The following is a 22,218-nucleotide window of genomic DNA, read 5'->3' as shown; positions in this document are numbered from 1 at the left end:
GATTTAGGGGAGGCTTACCCGAGGTATAGAGATAGATAGCTTAGGTTTTCTTCTATCTTTGGTCATTTGACCCCGTTAATTCAGTACCAGGCCGGGACAGAAATATTGCCAAAAATGACCCGACTATATTCGACTATGAAACGATCGATACCGAACTGCCGGAAGAATCGATCGATCTCCCATGCTTAATGTGGATAGGAAATTGACTTGTTTTCTAGTTATAGTGTCTTACCTAACTCAGTATGCATTTTTTGTACTTATATGCTCACTAGCCTATTAATCATCATTTTCATGCCCGAAACTAGTTGTGTCCAAGTCCTATAAGTCTATGTACCATATCTTTAACTACTCCCTCCAATTCTTATTAACTGACTCAATTTTATCTAGTTAACATATGCGTCTAGATACATCCGTATCTAAATAGAGTTGAGTCAATTAATTTAAATCGGAGAGAGTACAATACTACAAGAAATATGCTAATATTTGCTATAACTTACCGTATGAATTTTTCCCACAATGGCCTATACCGTTACATGATCGATATGAGAGTGGCCTTGGAGTTTTTTTCACAATGGTATTTTTGCGGGTACGATAAGGAACACAAATCGATTCCCGCTTATTTCCTATGGGGGTGTCCTACAACTCATTGAAAATGAAAAGATGCATAAATTTAAACCTTTCATGATCATTTCACTTTCTTTTTGTTATGGTCTTCTCTCGTTGACAAGGTTATTAGAGTTGTGATCCTAACAGATCGATAAGGTTGTGAGAGTATGGACACATAAGGAACCTATGGCAAAATTCCTTTTTTCCTTGATTCTACCATTGTTTTCCTCTGGTGTTCCAACCTTGTTCATATTCATTTTTAGCTTAGGAACTTCTACCCATTGCGAAGATTCCATTCTTTTTTGTCCACCTGCCATCTACTCATAAGTCTGACTAATATAACTGTATGTAATTTGGATCGAGCGGCATGTCTAAAACATAGATGGAGGGAGTATACACAGTGTAGAACGATTGGATTAGAGCAGAGTACACGTGCGAGAACTATCCTTGATCTCGACAACATCGGTGAAGTAGGGCACTGGTGAACTGAAGAAGGGACATGATTTGAATCGTCGACGCGTCGGTGTGGGGGGAGTTGGGTCATGGATGAGGCGGGGCGGCGCTGGAAGGAAGTGACTTTTGGCTATCGCCTTACAACGTATACAGCGAAATCTGCCGGAATATGCCTAGCATTCTTGTAGTGGATATTTTTGGCTCTAGAGCTCCGATCCCGAGGGAGAGTTTGAGGGGATTGGGGGTCCGGCCTTGGGGCTAAGAGGGACCAAGCTGTAGAGCTTGCTAAGAGGAAGTGGAGGGGAATGGGGTGTCCTTAGTTTGACAGGCTATAGTATGCGCTCGAACATACTCCCTTCGTTCCTTGATATAAGGTGTAAGTTTTTCCGAAACTTCAAAATATAAGGTGTATTGCGTAGAACCACTCATTTGGACATTTTTTTATGGATTCGATTGCATTTTCTTAGCTCATGCAAACTCCTCTAATTTCTCAAAGCAATAATTCAGAGGTAATCTTGCCCAGAACTCGTATAACTTGCCCTCAATATGCGTTTCTTAATTTCCGTGCCAAAAACTATACACCCTATATCTAGGAACGGAGAAGAGAGTATTGTTTTGTTTGCTCTACCAACCCCTTGTGATTGGGCATGGGGAGCCCGAAGCCAGGGCCATTGTTTTACTGTTTTAGAACGGGCCAAGCTCAAGTTAGGTATTTTGTGTTTGGGCTTCTCAAAGCCCGGCCCGGGCCAAGGATGCCCACGCTTCTCAAGTTTCAAACATGCATGCCGTCATCTAACGTCACACCTTTTTCACCTATTTTTGTCCCTTTTTGGTGCCCATAATAATGCTAGGTCGATCAAGTGAGTTCGTCTACACCATTCGATGCTCGACACGGCATGTTGCTCCTTGACTCTCACGTTGATCCATCCGACATTTAAGCGCACCCGTCCACACGAGTTATAATTTCCCAGCTGATTTGTCCACACGAACAACAGCGACGGGCTGGCAATGGAGTCAGATAGAAACGTGCATACGCAGGGTCGTCGTCTACACTAGCTACACTCTGCCGTCGTGTACTGCATTTTCCTCAGTTTCCCGTCTTTAGGTTCTGTCTAGTTGACTTTACTTGCACGTACGTGTAGTTGTCATCTGTTCGCCAGGCAGTGTACAGATACAGGACTGAAACCGCAGACCGATTTGCAGTCCATCGCAGTCGTCCGGTTCTACGGCAGCACGCTAATTACACGCTTGATCTCTACGCATCCATCTGTTTTCAGCCACGATTTGAGTCTATCCGTAATTCCATATGCGATAAGACAACATTTTTTTATGAAAAAAGAATGAACTTCTGCCTTTGCATCTAATTAAAGATACACACGTCCGAGGTTATGAAGAAGTCACTAGTTCAAGTATCCTGTTACACGTTTCATGCGCTTAACCTAGGAACACCAAACATGTAGGTGACACTATGAAGCGAAGAGATACCACAAGTTGTGAAGATCATTAGCCAAGCAAAATGGGAGATGACAACAACCTTAAACACCTGTGAGCCTACATCTTATCTTACACACGTAAAGACAACAACGATTGACATGGGCTGAAGATGAAGATGTATTTCCTCCGTTCCATAATTCTTATCTTAATTTTATTTTAAAATTATGAAAATTATGAAACAGAAGGAGTACAAAACTTAGTGGCGACCAGAGATTGAGTGGTTCCAGCGGTCACTGTTAAATACTGACCGGTGCGATCTGCGCCACAGTGACCATGCATGTCGACACTTCAACAGAACAGATAGTGCCCAGCGCATTCAATGTGCTCGCGCGAGTGACTGTAGATGGAGAAATCCAGGCCGGTCCAGCGATTTGGACACCAAAATCCCCGCTCGTTCACACGAGCGCTTAAATGCTCGATTCCACGATCTACAGCTGAAGGCTATAGCTAATCTTTCCAAAATTCGTGGTGAATTCTGCACCAAATCATTCGTGATGCAGATGTATATGACAGCATAGATGAATGGTCTCACTACCTAGCTTAGCTATCTGTAGCTCGTTTATCATGCGTTGATTAATCAGGCAGTGCCCCAAGATTATTAAGAGCAGTCAACCTGTAACAGCACGCATTGACGAAACTGGAGCGGGTCGATCGTTAGTCAAGAACACTGATTATAGCTTCTCACTTCTGAGGTCATGTTCTCCTTTTGGAGGTGAATTCCTCGGCTTGCCATGATTAGTGTGTTCTTGACAAACGACAGGCTGCCTGGCATACCTTAGCAGTGTCTATTTTTGATAGTGCTACATATAGTTCCATGGTTATTATTGCTAGGGAATAATAACTCTATTTTTTCTCATGTGATTGTTGTGCTTAACTAGCTTCTAGTTGCATCAACATCGCCTCAAAGCTCAAATGATTGCATGGAACACGGGCCAGATTAACTAGCAACCACCTCCTTGTCTGAAATGCAATGACAAATTTGTCAATCAGGTTCAGATACTGCACAACTCAACCATCTCATTCTCATTTCCCTGCAGGTTTAACTAACTGAAGCCAGTGCCCGAATAATGCCGAGGCGTACCGAATGACTGTCTGTTTCAGTTGTAAATCTTCTCGTCTCCGGTGGTGACGTCTTGCCGGAAATTCTTGACTTGTTAGTGAGAATATAGTCAACTTTGTAACGTAGCCTTTCAGAACGGAACCAACCAACATGTGACCAAATCACCAAGGGCCAGACTAGATACATCGACCAAGTGGCAACGCCTTGATTCACAATGGGAAGTATCATACACTAGTATCATGCACATGATACTAGTTTATGATACTATCCCCATAATGCATAGTATCATAAGATAGTATCATAGTATCATCATATTTAATATTTTGTAGAATCTCAATGCAAATTTGTGTACATGATGTGTTTGCTCTTAAGTTTTCTAGTTTTACGTGCTATGATACGGTATCATATTATGATACCACTCCCATCTCTCACCTTATTAATTGGTGCGCCACATCAGATTTTTGCCAACATGGCATGCATGATACTCCCATTGTGGCTAGTCTAAGATTGTGCGTGGAAATTAAGGACTGTTTCAAAGTAAGAGATGCATGGTTATTGCTAGGGAATACTCCCTCTATACCAAGGCTTAAGGCGTTAAAATTTTAGCACAGTTATTTAGGCAGCAATCTGTGGAGAGAAAAAATCGACATATTTCCATTCTTGCCCTTGCATGCACGGTAGTACTCCCCTTAATTCCTCTCCTTAATTCTGCTCGCGCACGATTCTCTACCTCCTTGTTTCTCGCGCGCCTCCATGGTTAGTTGTCTGCTCCCCGTAGTCAAAGCAAACGCTGGGGAATAACTGCCTCGTTGTTTTTGAGGAGTCAAGGACGAGGGGCAAATATGGGAACAGATGAATCGCCAGGGTCTCACGCCTTAAGCCTTGAGAAAAAATTAGAAAAAAATTCACGCCCTAAGCCCTGGTATGGAGGGAGTAATAGCTCTATTTTCGCTCATGCGATTGTTGTGCTTAGCTAGTTAGTTGCTTGAACATCGCCTCTCCATGATGTCTGAATAGCGACCGCAACTATTTCGAACAGGTTCAGATACTGCACAAATTAACCGTTCCATTCGGCAGCAGGTTTGACTGACTGAAGTCCAGACGTGCTGATTGACTGTCATTGTCAGTTCCTCTTCTCTTTTCCAGGGTTAAAAGAGATTATGATCGATCGATGTCTAGCCCAAAAAATCTTGAATTTTAGTGAGAACTTAATGAACCTTTTACATCAGTTCAGAAGGGTGAACGGAACCGAACAACAAACATGTGAATCACCACCAAGGGCCGGACTGGATACATATTCAACTCAAAGACTGTGCGTGGAAATTAAGGATCACTACAAAGTAGCAAGAGGTGATGTCAGAGGGTGGATTATATACATATGGCGCTGGTCGATGGAATGATTCCGTGGATAGAGTTCCAGCACTGGTTTTCTACACGCCATCTATCAATCTCTGTCGCCATGAATGAGCGTCTTCCTTTCTCACACTAACATCAGTCGACTGCAGCCAAGCGGAGCAATGTTGCGAAGATCCTAAGCAATACGGGAAGGCGACCAGGCATTTGTGTGGCACTACTAATTCCGCGAAAAAGACTGACAATGATCCTACAAGTTTGCTGGGTTTTTTATCAGATGGACAGACCACTTCAATTCGTCGATCGATACGGGACACGCGTATTACTACTGTCAAGGACATCGGCGCGCAACACTAATTAGGCGAATGATTGCGCAAAATCTTCCCCAATCCTCCTCCGCAAGGCACAGACAACAACGGGTGTAAAGCTAGCTAGCTTTACAGAAAATGTCCATGTCATTTGTCAAATACGAAACACCGTGTCCGCGATGGATTAGTGTCTGCTAAGACGGGGCCGGCAGACCGTACTACGGCGTTGCAATCAGCCGGCGACGAGCTAATCCGGTTCTCCGTCTGGTTCCGGCCGGTCGGCGAGCAAAAGGACGAGGCAGGCAGTGCTGTCTGTCGTTGCACATATCTGACGGATTAGCTTTCTGATGATTCGGTTTCCTGGTTTGTCAAAATCGGCAGCTTGTCTGGACGCATGATTGTGCATGGTATTGTATCCAGAGAATTCGGTTGACCTGGAAAAATGTACGCTAATTTGTAGCTACACACTGGATTAGCACGCGAAGCTTCCTGAGAGGGGAAAAATGGGACTCTACAGGCAAGATTGCAATTCGATCCTGGCATGGAGATAAAACATCATTGCTACACATTTGCAGGAAAATGGTACAGGCAAACTCTGGAAATTGTACAATTTCCACATGACAACACAGTGGATGGCTCGTAGCAGCCAAGAAGAATGCAGGTTGCGTTATTCAACGCTTCAGGCAACAACAGAAACAAGACGACAATGGAATACTGGCAAGCAAAAATGATCCAACAATATCCTTAACAGCTTAATTAAACTCATCATGACGGCAATACCCAATGCTTCTATGCAAAACAGAGTTGCCAAACTGCTAGCCCCAACATGTACAGCATGAACCATCTCGGTTCAATACTGTTACACTAATAACGATGACAACGGCACAAGTACGATGACCAATGAATGAATATTGGCAGAAAAAAAAATATTGGCAGAACAAGAAATTGTTATCGATGTCGTATTCTTGTCCTGCCAATAAAAAAAATATTGGCAGAACAAGAATACGACATCAATAACAATTTTCTTTAACGGCTTTATTAAACGAATCAAAGCAGCACGACAGAATGCTTCTCTTTAAAAAAAAGTTGCTATACTGCTCGCTGCAACATTCTATACTGAACCATCTTAGGCGAACACTGCTACAAAACCGAGATTTGACATTGCACACGACATGAGCTCAACCTTCCCTACAAGGCCTACAAAACTGTAGAAAGCATTTCGGCTTACGAGCAAATCAGTCACTGAGCCGCTTGGGACTTCCCGGTACAGTTGCGAGCCCTCAGATGGCTACTGTTGTCAGTTCTTTGGTGGGGGTGACTTCGGCCTGAGGCCTTCGATCTCTGGAGTCGTCACGATTAGGTGTGGAGCCCCAGGAGGAGGGTTGCGACCGCCGCCTCCCAGCCATACTTTCCCATCGTTGTCCGCAAAGCTCCTGTTATACGCCTGTAATAAGAGAGAATTAATCTATGGAGCTCATGGGAATACATGATTGTGCAGTTGATGCATGTTCAAAAGTTTCCTACCTCTTTGTTGAAGTTGGAGTAAGATAAATCTTTCCCAAGAGTAAGCCAACCAGGCCGAATATTATGATCCTCACCAAAGAGTTCAAGACGCCTCTTTCCAAGAGCAAAATGCTCAATGATCCTATACATGTCATCAGGTTTTTTTGTCGAACCTGTAAAAAAAGACATGTACTTCTAGGCATCACGAGTGAATATTATACTTAAAAGGATGCAGTCAACAAGACTATGCTTCGAAACACTGTACACAATAAGAAATTCTGAAATGCTTTCTAAGTTGTGAAGACAGATGACAACTAGATAGCTGTAGCTCTGTACAATAGACATAGAAGATGATACGTAAATCTTCCCAAGTAATTTCACCAAAAGTGAGTTTTCATTTATCATGCTAAAATGAAATTGATGGAGAAAAAGGTAAATTTGCAAAGGGTCATCACAGAAGGTAAAATAGCTTAATTATTTAGCCAAAATATGGGATCCGTGTTTCAGAAGAGTTAAATAATATGCTCATCTTCTACATTCCATTATGCCATGAAGTCACATACGTCAACACTACAATAAATGAAGTCTATAAAATCTCCTTTCACATGCGTACAATCGTACATATTAAAATACCATAAAAACTTTTTACATGAATAAATATTTCTCCAATGTTGCACACATTGATGGTTGTCATGATATTATTACACGGAAAATGTACTCATAGTGGCATACTTGCTACAGCTGCTTCAGAATAATCAACACCATATGCTTTAGGCGTTTAGTTTGATTTTAGTTAGCGTCACAAGAATTTTATTGAAGTTCAAACTTCATATGGACAGGTCAATAAGAAAAAAACAGTTACAATATATAAAATTTGCTTCATACTAGTTGTAAGTAAACAAATCCATCCACATACAACAGCAACAAGAACATCAAAGCATTTTTCACAAGTAAGTGGGTAGGCTAGATATGAAACCCAACGGAAACTAATATCCATAGGAATGGCTGGTTTTTACATTGGCTCGCCAAGCCTAACACAACCCTCCTCCTTTACCCGGGCTTGGGACCGGCTATTCCTAAAAGGCATAGTTGTAAGTAGACAAATCAATCCACATGCCAGACAAAATATGCTTTTATGAACTAAGTCTTGTTTTAAGCCATACTATACTTTTTATCGGCCAAACCAGAATATTCATACCGTAATAACAAAGAAACAGAGAATTTTTTTTAATAAGGAGCAAGATGTGAAAGGAAAAGACAACATTGACATATAGTTGATGACATCTCAAACTGTCAAGTGTCAACGATGGTGACATCGACTAAAGTAAAGCACTGTGCCTCAAAGCAATTTAGCAGACAAACATTATAAATGAAAGAACAACAATAAGCATTATCCGTGCCGCTAAGAGATAAATACCATCAGTGGGCTCTTCGGCTATTATTATATCAGTGTCAATATTCGCATGGATGACATGGCCATCAGTGCTACGGCGTACCGTTCCTTTTATACCCATCAAGCAATGCTCCTGCACAAGGAAAGATGAATACTTCACAAGAAACCCAGAAAAATGGGGGGAATGGCAAGGTAAAAAAAATAAACTAACGCTACAAAACATAACACTTAAAAGTAGCATTACCTTTGAATGCTGCAACAATGTACGAGAATCATGCCGCAGACCTGATGATGCATTTTTCTTGTTGGTTTTAACCCAGCAAACATCCTCACACCTACGAAATCCCCACTGCACAAAAGAAACGTTTCAGCCAGCTTCATCTATTCCATCATTATATTTCATAAATCAGACCAATCTAAATTAAATAAAACGCTGCATTTTTTTTCAGGAACAAATAGATAGATATATATACTTTACACAGATTGGAGTTAAACGTTACGGCAACAAAATAAACATGAATAAATATATCACAGCTACAACATTTTGGACAGGACCACATGAGGGTGGAACCTGGAGGCTTTCTGTAAACTGACATCATGTCACTGTCTGAACATCAAAGAAGAAAGAATAAGGGTAACTGCATGTAGATTACTGAAAGAGAAAGCTGGCTCACCTTCTTCAAACACTGGCGGCCCTGTTCAAGGCCTACACCATCACCAACCCAAAGGAAGAGAAAAGAGGGAGTATCAGCTATAGCCTGTTGATTCAAACAATTCACCGAAGCATATTAATAATTTTGTAGCATAAAATGTACACTTAAAAAGGATAAAACAAAACAGATAACGACAACAACCTCAATCTTCAAATTCATAATGTCCTCAACATTCCAGTGTTCGATGTGATCTGTTATTCCTGGTGCACGATGAACATACTCTTCCCACGGTGGATCCACAAGAATAACATCAAACTTTGTACCAAAAAAATCTGGAGAAAGAACATGTTCGCGGAGATCACACTTATAATACATGGGCGGTGAAGCAGCATTAGCAACAATTTCATCCTTTCTCTGTATGAGTTCTCTCAATTTTGGATAGTCCTCTGCTACACTTGTAAGATCAAGTTCTCTAATGAAGTTTTGAGGTCGCATGCCAGTGTCCACAAAGTTCTGTGAGTAATCATTTTGCTCACCCCTTGAAGGAGCTTTTCTGTTTGGCCCACTATTCCTATGTGGCACCCAACCTCCAGATACTCTATCATGTGGCATTTCCCGACTTGGTGTGTTCATTTGGTTGAAACCCAATCCCAACACATTCGTTGGAGCACCCATTTGATTTAAGTGAACATTATGACCAGGTCCACCTCCCATACTTGGTGTGAACCTATGATCAGGAGGAGGGATGGGAAGATTAGGTGGAACAGAGAGCATGCTCAAATCAACACCTCCTGCTCCAGGCCACACCATAGGTCCTGGAAATGGCGGCATGAAAACACCTTGCATGAGAGGACCTGGAGAATGGGGAATATTGGGCCCCATATGTTGCATTTGTCCTGGTGGCAGAGTGTGCGCACCAAATGTAGGCGGCGGCATGAGTGGCACTGGAACTCCGATTCTCTGAGAATCCCTTCCATTTGGCCTCCCCCGTCCTCCTCTAGAGGATCTATCACCTTTAGGCCCTTGCTGTGGAAGTGAAGAAATCGTGGTGGTGCTACCACTTTGATCTGCTTCAGGATGATTGCTACCTTTATCATCAGTTGCTCCTGGTATTAACTCCCGATGAGCTCCCACGTCAGATTTTCTTGCAGAAGCAGAGCCCTCTTGACCAAAATCAAAATTACTATTTGGCCTGATCTCTATTGAATCAGACCTGTCATACCTTCCATAGGATGAAAAACCTCTACCACTTTCCGATCTACCCCTGGAATCCTGCCGGTACATAGCTCGACCATGGGAACTCGTACCATCTAACCTTTCCTGGGGGCTCCTCCATTCCAAAGGATTTGCCTCCGTAGGATCTCGCCATTGACGGTTCCGCGGGTACTGCTCAGATCCTTCAGCATCTCGGGTTTTCACATTCCAGCTGCTGTCCCTCCCTCTGTCTGATGTATCTCGATGGGCATCCACTTTTGTTTTATCTTTTGTACCAGTGCTCCTTTCATTATCTGGTATTTGCGACGGTTGAGCCTCTCTATTGCTTCTATCACCTGATGAATCCCATCCATCATTACCGAATTTGGGTGGTGTCTCTTTGTTTTCCACACCAACCATCCTCAAGTCATGCTGTCCAGCTTCATCAGGCAAAATAGCTACTTTGCGTAGGGCCTCATCATCCACTGAACTCCTATCTTCACCGATGTTTTCTTGCACAGCAGATCCTCTCCTCTCATTGATATTCTCCGTGCTACCGGATCTCCTGCCCCTTGCATCAGCCCTATCTGCAGAAGTTTCACTCCTTGAAGAGTCCCAATCACTCTTGTCCTCTCTCCCCCTCCTATCAAATTCCCTATCCTTGGAACCATCAGGACTTATCCTCGGGATTTTTGGCGATCGTAAGTCTCCTGTCACATGATAGGCGTCTTCTTCAGCATTACCCTTAGACCCATCCATCAGCGAACTGCAACTGTTGTTGCCTCTCTTCCTAATAATACAACTTGAATCTAGACACTTTGGCTTGAAACTTCCGATTGCACTGCACAAAGAAATAGCCAAACATGTCATATTTAGCGTACATGATAGCCTTAGGGAACATACATGATATCAGATAAGAGAGCATAGGATCAAGAAAATAAACGATACAAGGTATTGCAAATAAATACATATTTTTATTTACTGGGCATTCAGCAGTAGTACAGAGAATAAGCTTTGAAAACGTAGTTTGAAAGTCCAACAAACAACATGTGATCCTTAAATTATGCTACTAACAAGTTTTGCAAGATTGAACATAATAAGATGAATTAGAGGTATAGCACTGAAGTAAGATGGTCCATTAAAATCGGTGCCTTGTGCAGTATCAATTGGGTAGCACCAAAATCGGTACGAAGCAATTGCATGACATACCCCAAAAACAAAAGTTAAAGCCTAGGGAATTAGTTAATAACAGTGTTGGTCATCGAAAATTGCCCATTAGCTTAGTGTTGTTCAATAACTCAACCCGACAAATTCCCTGGAAGAGGAACCCGGAGCAGAGCGGAGAGGGGACAGGGACGGATCTAAATGCTGTGCCGGCCAGGCACGCTCCCCAAATTCGTAAAGTAACGAATCACCGGATGCCTAAAGAGCTCGCGCCCCCAAAATCAATGCCCAAGACTGGCCTGGACGGGATGGGGGCAGCGGTGACGCTAAGCTGCGGCACGGCGGCAGCTCTAGGGGCGAGGGCGGACCTGACTACAAGGGAGATTTCGCAGTCGCATTGGGTTGGATTGGAGCATAGAGTTTGGGTAGGCGACGGAGCACGCGAGCAGCCCGGGAGGAGGCGGGGATTGGGAGGAGGAGGGAGAGGGGCTTACCGGAGCGGGAGGGCAGGAAGCCGTCGAACGCGGCGGCGCGGCGGTGCTGGGTGGTCGGTAGCCGCCGCCGACGGTGGGAGGCAGCGAGGGTTTGGGTGCGTGTCGGAGATGGCCTACCTAAAACCAACTACAGAAGAGGCGTCCTCGGACCCGCTGTTCAATATGGGCCGTCGATTGCGCAATCTGACGGCTGGCGATCAGCGCTTCTTTGCCGGCTCCCGTTTCCTGATGAGATTACCTCTGTGGTTTTCCAACGCCCGACGACTCAAAACCTCCGCCGCCGCCAAATCCCGCCGTTCTCTTTGGGCCAGCCTCTACGCTACGACCTCCGAATCCGCCGGACCGGAGGAACAAACATTTCCTGGTAAGCCTCGATGGACCGTATCAGTTTCCCCTAATCTGAGCCCTGAGAAACCTAGGTTTGGTTCCATTTAGCTACAAATCTTTGCCGTACTGATGCACTATATATCTCTGCACTTTTTTTTTCTGCATTTCAGCAGCTCACTGCATTTCTTCAGTGTTTGCACATCAGATAAAAAATCGGATATGGGAACAGGCATTCAGATTTGGTCGACTGCCAAGACGTTAGCGACGGGGGCCGTAATTGGTCTCACCATTTCTGATCGCTACCTGACCATAGTCACCACAAAGGGCGATTCGATGCACCCCACCCTCACCGCCGCCGATAGCTTCTTCCGAGGTATTTTGCAGATTCAGTTCTCTATAAGAACAACAGCAAAAGCATGTACAGATTGGACTGCTGGAACTTTATTCCGCAATCGGTATCCAACGATTTCGTGCTGACCAGGTTGCTCCAACCAGGTGATGTCGTGTTCGCGGAGCGAGGCTGCCTTGACAAGTACAAATTCTCCCGGGGTGATGTTGTTATATTCAAGTGAGTGCCCTCACAATACACAGAGAGCTCAACTGTGCCTTCAAACTTGTTTGGTTATTCCACGCGCCTAGTGTGATTGTCCCCTTTTTGTCTCTGCTTGTAGATGTCCTAGTGATCACAAGAGGGATTTCGTGAAGAGATTGATTGCCTTGCCTGGTGAGTGGATACGGATCCCTGTGTCTCAAGAAATTATTAAGGTCCCAGCAGGGCATTGCTGGGTTGAAGGTGATAATGCTGATCGAAGCTGGGATTCAAGGTCATTTGGCCCAGTAAGTTACTTCTTCTTCATTTTCCTATCAACTGGCATTCTTCAGCCAATTGGTGACCTGCACCTCCTGTTTCGTGTCTCGCTGTTTGCCGACGACGCGGTCATCTCCATAAAACCCCTGCAAGGAAGAAGTGGACAACGTGTGTCGATTGGTTCATATGTTTGGCCGAGCCTCGGGAAAGCCATTCGATGGCATCAAGGGCCCTCTTCAACACATCGGTGATCTTCGACATCGGGGACGGGGCTAGAATCAGTTTCTGGAAGGAGCTTTGGCTGCGAGGTCTCAGTTTTTACACCGCCTTCCCGGTCCTGTTTCACTGCTGCACGTGGAAGAATATATGTTTAAGGGATGCTTTGGATGTCTTGAGGTGGACTCGCCATTTTCGCTCCACTCTCATGCCCATGGTTGTGCAGCAGTTTGCAGCTTTATTTGAGGCGGTCTCAACGATCACCCTCGTGCCAGCAACGCCGGACACGGTTACTTGGAGGTGGACTGCTTCCGGCATATACTCCGTGCCATCGGCTTATGCAACAATCCAATTCGAGGGATGCCAGCATTTCAGCTTCGACAAGATCATCTGGAAATCAGATCATCCGCTTAAATGCTGTATTTTCTCTTTGTTTGATGGTCATGGGGAAATGTCTCACAGCGGACAAACCTGGTCAGGAGGCACCGCACTAGTCAGTTTGCTCACTATGGGCGTTGCGGCTGAAGAGGATGTCCACCTTGTGCCTGCATGTCCTGTCGCTGACTTAGTTTGGAGCTGGGCACTGCAATGGTGCAACCTGCCAGCTGCGATGGCACCACTTGCTTCAACTTCATCGCTCCTGGACTGGTGGATGGCTGGCTGAAACGCCTTTTCCAAGCAACGTCCCTGCGCTTGGAACTCCATCACTTAGCTTGTTTGGTGGAGTATCTGGAAAGAACGCAAAGATAGGATCTTTAATGGCAGAAACTTGTCGGCCATGACAGTTTTTCACTGTCTGATGGATGAGGCCTCAAACTGGTATGCGGTTGGCAAGACCTCCATTTATCGGCTGATTCACACACCTCTAAAATCTGACTAAGTCCAAGATAATCGCATGTGGTCTGCAGGCACTATCCTTCTCTTGAGGACCCTGGCCTAACATGCCCGCTGTTGTAAATTTTCTTCCCTTTGTGCCTATTTCCTTTTGGCTTTTTTTCTTGTATTTTTTCCCTATTAATCAACAAAAGCTGCTGCGAGCCTTTTGAAAAAAAAACTAATAAATGTTCAAATCTGGTTGTCTGAATGAAACATATCAATGTCTCCAGTGTTATAGACTAGTATTGATGGATTAGAACATAGAAGCTTGTTGCAAGATGGGGTTTTGCTGTATTCTCAGTACTATCATATGAATCTGAGGACTAAAGAGGCCACTTGCCAGGTGCCAATAGTGGTAGTGAAGCAAAGAATTTGGGGGCTTGCCTTTTTCGTGTAATATTTGAAACTTTTGTTTAAACTTCCAACATTCTAACCCTTCTTTACAAATTGGTATAGTATGTCATTCCTTAAAAGTAAAACGATTGCCTAAGATATGAATATGGTTTTGTATGTGCAATTAATACAGAAGAAGCATTAGCCTACCATAGTGTCATGATTCGGTAGTCTCGGCGTCTACCTATTGGAACACACTGAACCAGCAATGAAGTAGACAACAAGGAGAAGAACAAAAAGATTAAAGCAAAAATGTTGTAGTTATGAAAAACTATGTCGCAACACACCAGCACATCAATGCACTAGAGGGAAGACACATGTTAAGTAGTTATATTGTCTTCTTATTTATGTTGCTGCATTCTTGAAAGGTTGCTAGTTTTGGATGCTCTACAGTAACAGATGATGCATTTGGTCAAACAAAGTACTATGATATATATGGAAAACCGATGTTATATTTACATTACATGGTATTCTTGCAAGCTTAATTATTGCACTCAGGCTTCTGTTTAATCTTGTTCTGCTGTTTGTTGCATCGGTATTACTTATTTTATTTTTGATGGTGTTTTTTTTGTCTTCCAGATCCCTTTAGGTCTAATAAAGGGGAGGGTGACCCACATCATCTGGCCGCCGTCGAAGATGGGCCGGGTGGAGAGAAAATGGCCTGAAGGTAGAGTTTCACCGTTTTAATTTGACTCCTCACTGCACTGGATGATTGCCCATTTATTCAATTTTGCCTGATTCCTGGCAACCAGGTGTTCTCCTAGCAGTTGCTCAAGTTTTGTTGAAATATGTATTAATTTTTTTATCCACCATTGTTGTTGTTGCTTACTTGTATTACCAACTTTGTACTTAAATCGGTCAAAATTGTAAAACCTCAATCGAGGCTCTTCACATTCAATCATTTGTTCTGCAACCACGTACAATTTGGTACTGAACTTGTTTGTTGTGGACTAGTGGTTGTTGTGTTAGCTTCAGAACATATACTGAAAACTAGATTATTACTTCAGATTCTGCAATATGCAGCGTGTATCTACAAGCAAACCAACCAAAAGGCCAGCTGAAATCCTAATCCATCATTTTTTTTTATTTCCTGTAGTAAGATCCAGAAGATGCAGATGGACGGAATCATAAAACTAGATTATTAATTCAATCAAATGCTGCAATATGCAGCGTGTATGTACAATAACAAATATATATCAAAAAGGTCAAGTAATCCTAATTTACCTTTTTTTTGTTTTTTTTTTCTGTATTGAGAAAAAGAATGGTACGTATTATGTACACGAACTAAAGAATGCAAAGTACAACTACGTGTTATGTACAGAGACTTGAACTGTGTGTGTCCTAGAAGAAGAAGAAAGATTGCTCTTCTTCGCGAATCATGATCATCGGTCTGCAGCAGTAGGCATGAACTTGATGACCATGGTCCTGGCCTTGTTGATGGTCATGAAGCAGAGGAAGAGGTGCTCCTCCAGCTCATCGAGCTGCTGCCTGAAGCTCTCCTCGTTCTTGCACAGCTGCCTGAGCACCTCCTGCACCAGCCTCCCCTTCCCGCCGGCGTCCTCCTCGGCGACGCACAGCTGCAGCAGCGCGAGCATGTACTCCCCTTCGTCCCGCACCCGCTCCACCAGCCGGCTGATGGTGTCCATGTCCCGGTTCAGGATGTACGTGCCCTTGGCCGCGGCCTCGAGCTGCACCAGGGCGCGCCGTGCCCCCCTCCCGGAGAAGAGCCCCAGCCACGCCGGCGACATCATCGGGAACGCCGCGAACGCAGCCAAGACGTGCACGCCGACGCACGCGCCGACGACGGCCACTGCCGCGACGACCGCGACGAAGGAGACGGACAGCGCCTGCCTGAGCCGCGCGAGGGTCCTGATCCTGCGGCGCGCGGCCTTCCTGCCGGAGTCGAGGCCTTTGAGAAGGTCGGCGGAGCTGAGCCGCGCGTCCCCGAGCCTGCCCTGCGTGGCGGCCAGCGCGGTGAAGGGCTTCCCGAGCGCGGCGGAGACGTCGGCGAGGCCGGCGCCGAGCCTGCCGCGGAGCGCGTTCTTGAGCGGGCGGTAGCGGAGGCGGATCTGCTCGATGTCGCGGAGGAAGTGGCTGCAGAGGAAGGACGCGCCGGCCGTCTCGTGGTAGTAGGCGGCGAGGAGGCCGTGGACGTCGGGGCGGTTGCGCGCGGACGCGAGCGCGGCGGCGGCGGCGGCCTGGTCCGGCTCGAGGAGGTGCTCGGCGAAGAGGCGGTAGGAGGAGAGGCGCTTGGACGAGGACGTGCCGCCGCCGCTCCGGGATGATGGTCTGGGGACGAGGGCGTCGCCGTGCGCGAGCGTGATGTCGAGGACGCGCGCCCAGAAGTCGTTGTAGGACTCGGTGCGGAACGCGCTGGTGTACTCCTCCCGGAAGTCCAGGCTCGACGACGACGCCGACGACGTCGACGGCGTGCTCTGGAGCTGGGTCCTCTTGGGGTCATGACGAGCTCCTGCATCGCAAAACCGATCAGCAAACGAAACGATCATGATAGGATCGGTAGAAGAAAATGAAATCAAGACTGGACGATCGATGCGACTAGGCGGCCAGTAGAGCGAGCTCTGCCGCCGGCGGCTACCTTGGGTGTGACGCCGCCGCCGCATGCACGGCCCGAAGCACTTGGACAGCATGTTGCCGCAGGCCATCTCTCGATCTAATCGCCGGCGAACAAGGTCAATTGTTTTTTCAGTGCGAGCTACGCCCATATGCAAATCTATATACGTGTGGATAACCGGCTTATTAAGCCATATTCCAATTGGGAACGGAGAAATGATGATGATTTGCTAACCGGCCTAGATCATCGATCGTATCATTCACGCATGCAGGTGTCGAAGGGATGCGACACCTACGATTATCCTCGTCACAATTGCGGCTTGCTTTGTCGACATATTGCCGTGCTCAGGCACGCATAAACGCGCCGGCGTACGCTACCGGTTTTGGATATGGCTGGCGCTCCTGGCTGCTGGCTCCGACATAGCTCTATGGCACACCGGCATGTACCCGTATAGGCCGGCACGCACGCCGCACGGGTTTACAGACCAGAATGTAACATGTAGAATTAATGGTGTGTGAAGATGGTTAAGAGGACAGCGCATCTGCACCAAACCTTAGTTTTGATGATATCTTGTGAAGGCTAAATTTTTCTTTCCGTGGGAGGTGACATTATAGTCGATAGCGAAATATCTATGGCGACTTGATCAATCTCAAGACCCGTCGGTTCAGTCTTTCGAATATGTTCATAGATGTAGGGTGTGCGTGCATTCATAAAGGTAAATGTATGCACATATTTGCGTGAGCGTCTCCTTATGTACCATGTTTCTGAAAAAAAAAGAATTAATTATTTCCTTTTGGAAAATCTAGCATCCTTAAAACGATCCAAATTTATACTCTACCAGCAAAATATGCAGATGATAAGTAATTTTACTTGCCATTGGTATTATTTGGATATGGGCACTTAAAATATTTGTACTAAAAAAAAGATCCTCGCCCGCACTACCTCTCGTAGATATATCTGAATTTAGATAAATCTTCGATATTGTTTTACAAATACAACGAGTACATGAAAAACTGGAGTGATGTAGGTAACACTAGTTAAGAGAGATTGTAAAGAATTTTCGTTCACTACATTTCAAACTGATAAGTAAGAGTGCCCTACGTAATCAGTAGTATTGTACCTTTGTGCTGGTTGACTGCAGCAGGGTGCACGCAGCCTCGTCCAAAGCACCTGAAGTAGTAGGCGGCGCCCATGGCTTCGATCGGTCAGGCTAGGTTGGGAGCTAGCTAGCTCTTAATTTCTTCCTGTCCAAGTGATGAGCCTGGGACGATTGGATGGATGGAGACAAGCTAGCTTATAAAGCTTTCCTGGCAGCTGCCGCGGTGAAGATAGATGGATACCGCCGTGCGTGGATCCTTGGGAAGAAAGCCAAGTCACCGATATGTTCCTTGTTCGTCTACTCTGAATCGACGATCAGTTGGAGGAGGACGAAGCTTGGAAGCATGACCAAGAGGTTGGCAGCCACTCAAGGGGAAAACAAATCGAAAAGGAAGGGCTAGCGAGCTCGAAGCTATCGTTATCGTCTCCGCAGGCGGATGCGGAGGCCCGTCCGATCGGGCATCGACGGACGGGAGCCCTCCGATGTGGCAAGCCGGTCCCACCTGGGCCGGCGGACGTGGCGAGCCAGGAACGCGAGGTGGGGCCCACGGACGATTGGAGCGTGGGTGGAGGCGCGATATCTGGGGCGACATGAGGATTGCGTCTGTCCTTGCGATTTCAGGAAAGGTGGCGGCGACACGCCTGCGTTCGATCGATCGGTCTCCTTCTCCGGCCGCCGACGTCGGCCGCGTTTCGTCTTCCGGCGACAGCACCGCTGCTCCATCCACAAAGGTGGCAACTGGCAAGCAAGGCCACAGCTTGCGTTGCGGCGGAGGCGGCGGGCGGCGGCGTGTAGAGAACAGCACCGCGACGCTTTGGAGTTTGGAGTCGGGCAGAGACAACACCACAACAACCTGGGTCACCGTCACTGTTGCTCTCGCTAATGATTACGTAAGCGAAAACATCGTTCCTGAATCTTACTACTCGTACAGTACCATAAACCTCCTCGCGAACTCGAAGCATGGATCCCTTTCAACTGTTTATTCCATTTCACAGAACATCAGACTTTTCTGACCAAAGTGGGAGATCCACCTTCAGATGAGATTCAGAATCGGCTTCCTTTCTACAATTATCGTGGTTTTAGTTTAAATATGAATTAAATTCATAACACTTAGTGTGTGAAACACTAAGCCGCGATCGATCGACGTGCGATTCCAATCACTTACAAAGACGAACTGGTTACGGACACCTTAATTACTTCAGACATTCCACATGGCACAGGAGCCAACCAGAACGCTTGGAAATATCTTAATTGTATATTTCCATTTAGAATATTCATGAACTAGTTTAGAATTCACCTATTAAGAACTTTAAAAGGGCAACATGCTTGTTGGAACTTTCAAGAATTCACAATTCAGCTACAATTCAACTTGGCACTCTTACATCCTACAAACTTTTACCACATTATTTGTTTATTATACGCTCTAGAGCACTTCACTTGTTTGTAGATATTTACAAAGTAGGGACAAATATGTATACAAATGCATTGCAATGCATTCATGGACAAGAATTAATTCGTAGAAAAATGTGATACTTATAAGTTTTCTGCATTCGATGTTAAATTTAGTACCAAAAGATTCGCAAAACGAACTAAACAGAAAAGTACACATTTTTTGTATGATATGTAGCTTTGCTTTAGCAAAACGAAAACTATTTGTAATGATTAATGATAGAAGTTTATGTCAAATGTGTACCTTAGTACACATGAGCATGATTACATTGCTAGTTTTGTTGCTTACACTTGTATTTAATGTGGTATTGTGAGGTATATATTTATAAAAAATGACATTCATTTAGTGGCAATATAAATTGTGAAGAGATAAAAGTGTTTAGTATAAATGTGCTCTGAGTGTGATGCTCCATAAATAGTTCGATCACCATTAAAATGTGTTAGCAACACAATAATCTAACACGAAACATAACAAACACCCTAAAAGATTAAATTAAGTAACATATTAATCAGATATGATGCATGGTGTTAACTTATTTTGTCTCGGAGCCTATAAAACTTGGTTAGACTCAGTGGTTTAACATAATAATTGAAAATAGAGTTTTTTTCCTTGCAATATGCCTCTCCACCTGCATGCATGTATTCTTCTTAGTGTGTATTCTTCTTAGTGTGAATGGAGACTTAAATGAGATAATTCGGAAAGTAGATTGATGGCAAAACATAATGTATACTAGTTCAATGGGACTCCAGTGTAAAGTGCTTGTAGCAAGTTTCTGTTCTCACACAAAAATGATTGGGGACTCAATATATATCAATCGCAATGAATCATGGAATATATTATGTCTTCCTCAAGCAACCTCGCAAAAATGGCACAAGAGTGATTTCTTGTTTCCAACTACACTGTAGTAATTGTTAGGTACAATGGTACAAGGGCATCAGAAAGAGTTATTGGAAAGTGAAATAAAATGAAAACAATAAAATTTAAGGCGGGGAATATTTTATATTTTCTAAGTGTTTTAAATTGCTGTTTTTAAAGGGTTGCAAAGCAAAGTAAATGTTATTTGTTATGCTTAAAAAGGAACCACGACTTATGAGTTCACTTGACCTATCTCGATAAAGATGGTTCCACAAACTAAGATCTTGAGGACAAGTTATCATGCATGCACCCCCCTCCCCCCCGCACATTTTAGAATGCCGAGTTACGTCTCTAATTGCCGCGACCGTGTTAACGTCCATGCAAAACTGCCCGGGGCGGGGGGAATTAGATTTACTGCCATGGTGGTAAATTAGTTTTTCCATATTTTAATGTCTATATATGTTATTAACATAAGAAAATACATTGTATTAACAAGTAAACTCCTTACATTACAGTGCAACCCAAGTTCCATTTGGATCTCATAAAGCCTTTCCTCCAAATCAATGCGTGCTGATTTCAATTTTAAGAGAGGAAATATATTGACCCCCTCTCTAAGCAGCACCCCCTAGATCTCAGGAAGCTAAATACAAACATTTATAATAATAAAAACTCCGAAGTACGAGAAGAGTCATTATGAGTCTAAACACATTGACCCACTCTCTATTTTGTGTTAACTTGTCCATCTACACAAGGGTGGAGGATCTTAGAGACCATGGTCCGTGCGTTGATCTTGGAGACCATCCTCTATCGCCATATGTTGCCGACATCACCGCAGATCTGAGCGTCATTGTCGGCGAGCCATAGAACAAGAATCTCACTGGGATCTAAAAGGTAGAGAAGAGTAAGAGCATCACTAGTAGTGCCCTGAAACTGGTCAAATCCTCAAATTAACTAATTTTTGACGGTTGAGGCTGAAAGTTGACGCGGAACAGAGCCCTCAAACACATAAACCCTTAAAAAAGATTGAAGGCCCAGCCCTCACTTTCCATCCTAACCTGCACAAACACAGGTTGAGAGGCAAAAACATAGGGGCCTTCATTATGGTCAACGACGCGGCGCAGGAGGGAAAAATCCCTCAACCGCTCGAGCCCTCCTCCTTCCCTGCGTCGCCGCTGTCCCTCGTCCACCCCGCAGCTGGCCATGGAGTCCCTACCGGCTGATGAGCGCGGATTGCACACCGTTGGGGAACCCCAAGAGGAAGGTATGATGAGCACAGTAGCAAATTTTTCCTCCGTAAGAAACCAAGTTTAATTGACCAGTAGGAGAAAGACGTGACTTCTGAAAGTGTTGCTGACTGACTTGTGGCAGGGCGCACTACCGGCGTCAGGAACAACATGGAACTTGCACACAACACAACCAAAATACTTTGCCCCAACTTACAACGAGGTTGTCAATCTCACCGGTTTTGTTGAACACAAAAGATTAAACGTATAGTGTGGAAAGATATGTTTGCAGTAAAATTAAAGAGAATAATGCTTGCAGTAAGTAAAAAGAACAGGATGATTGTATCAGTGTAAAAGAAAGGACCGGGATCCATAGTTCATTAGAGGTGTCTCTCCATAAAGATAAATAACATGCTGGTGAACAAATTACAGCTGGGCGATTGACAGAATAAAGATCATACATGACAAGATGATTACTATGATTTTCGTTTGGGCATTACAACATAATACATAGACCGTAATCCAACTGCGTCTATCACTAATAATCCACCTTCCGGTTATCGTCTGAACCCCTTCCAGTATTAAGTTGCAAGCAATAGATTATCGCATTAAGCAATGTGTATAAAGTAAACAATAGAATTACCCTTAGATAAAACATTGTTGTTTTCTCCCTAGTAGCAGCAGCACATCTACAATCTTAGAAGTTATTGTCACTCTTCTAGAA

The 22,218-nt window shown here is 44.6% G+C and overlaps 3 protein-coding genes across 4 annotated transcripts; 1 reads left to right on the top strand and 2 right to left on the bottom strand.

Moving 5' to 3' along the window:
* Window positions 1–6,279: 6,279 nt before the first annotated feature.
* On the bottom strand, window positions 6,280–11,816 carry LOC127296699 (uncharacterized). Its single transcript, XM_051326894.2, has 7 exons — window positions 11,676–11,816; window positions 9,025–10,858; window positions 8,845–8,928; window positions 8,415–8,519; window positions 8,195–8,303; window positions 6,799–6,950; window positions 6,280–6,718 (listed from the first exon to the last, which is right to left on the bottom strand). The coding sequence occupies exons 2-7, from the start codon at window positions 10,774–10,776 to the stop codon at window positions 6,572–6,574; spliced, it is 2,349 nt and encodes a 782-aa protein (XP_051182854.1). The 5' UTR covers window positions 10,777–10,858; window positions 11,676–11,816; the 3' UTR covers window positions 6,280–6,571.
* LOC127296700 (uncharacterized) lies at window positions 11,784–15,211 on the top strand. Of its 2 annotated transcripts, none has more exons than XM_051326896.1 (5): window positions 11,784–12,039; window positions 12,208–12,375; window positions 12,498–12,570; window positions 12,674–12,839; window positions 14,875–15,211. In XM_051326896.1, the coding sequence occupies exons 1-5, from the start codon at window positions 11,784–11,786 to the stop codon at window positions 14,980–14,982; spliced, it is 771 nt and encodes a 256-aa protein (XP_051182856.1). In that variant the 3' UTR covers window positions 14,983–15,211. The 2 variants fall into 2 exon arrangements, with proteins under 2 accessions (XP_051182856.1, XP_071675558.1); XM_071819457.1 differs by having other exon boundaries at window positions 11,914–12,039; window positions 12,194–12,375.
* A 353-nt stretch (window positions 15,212–15,564) lies between these two features.
* LOC127347935 (UPF0496 protein 3-like) lies at window positions 15,565–18,060 on the bottom strand. Its single transcript, XM_071818313.1, has 3 exons — window positions 17,988–18,060; window positions 16,892–17,026; window positions 15,565–16,765 (listed from the first exon to the last, which is right to left on the bottom strand). The coding sequence occupies exons 1-3, from the start codon at window positions 18,058–18,060 to the stop codon at window positions 15,678–15,680; spliced, it is 1,296 nt and encodes a 431-aa protein (XP_071674414.1). The 3' UTR covers window positions 15,565–15,677.
* Window positions 18,061–22,218: the final 4,158 nt, after the last annotated feature.

The sequence above is a fragment of the Lolium perenne genome, chromosome 4, assembly GCF_019359855.2.
Source record: "Lolium perenne isolate Kyuss_39 chromosome 4, Kyuss_2.0, whole genome shotgun sequence".
Classification (NCBI taxonomy): domain Eukaryota; kingdom Viridiplantae; phylum Streptophyta; class Magnoliopsida; order Poales; family Poaceae; genus Lolium; species Lolium perenne.
This window is presented reverse-complemented; position numbering and strand designations above follow the sequence as displayed.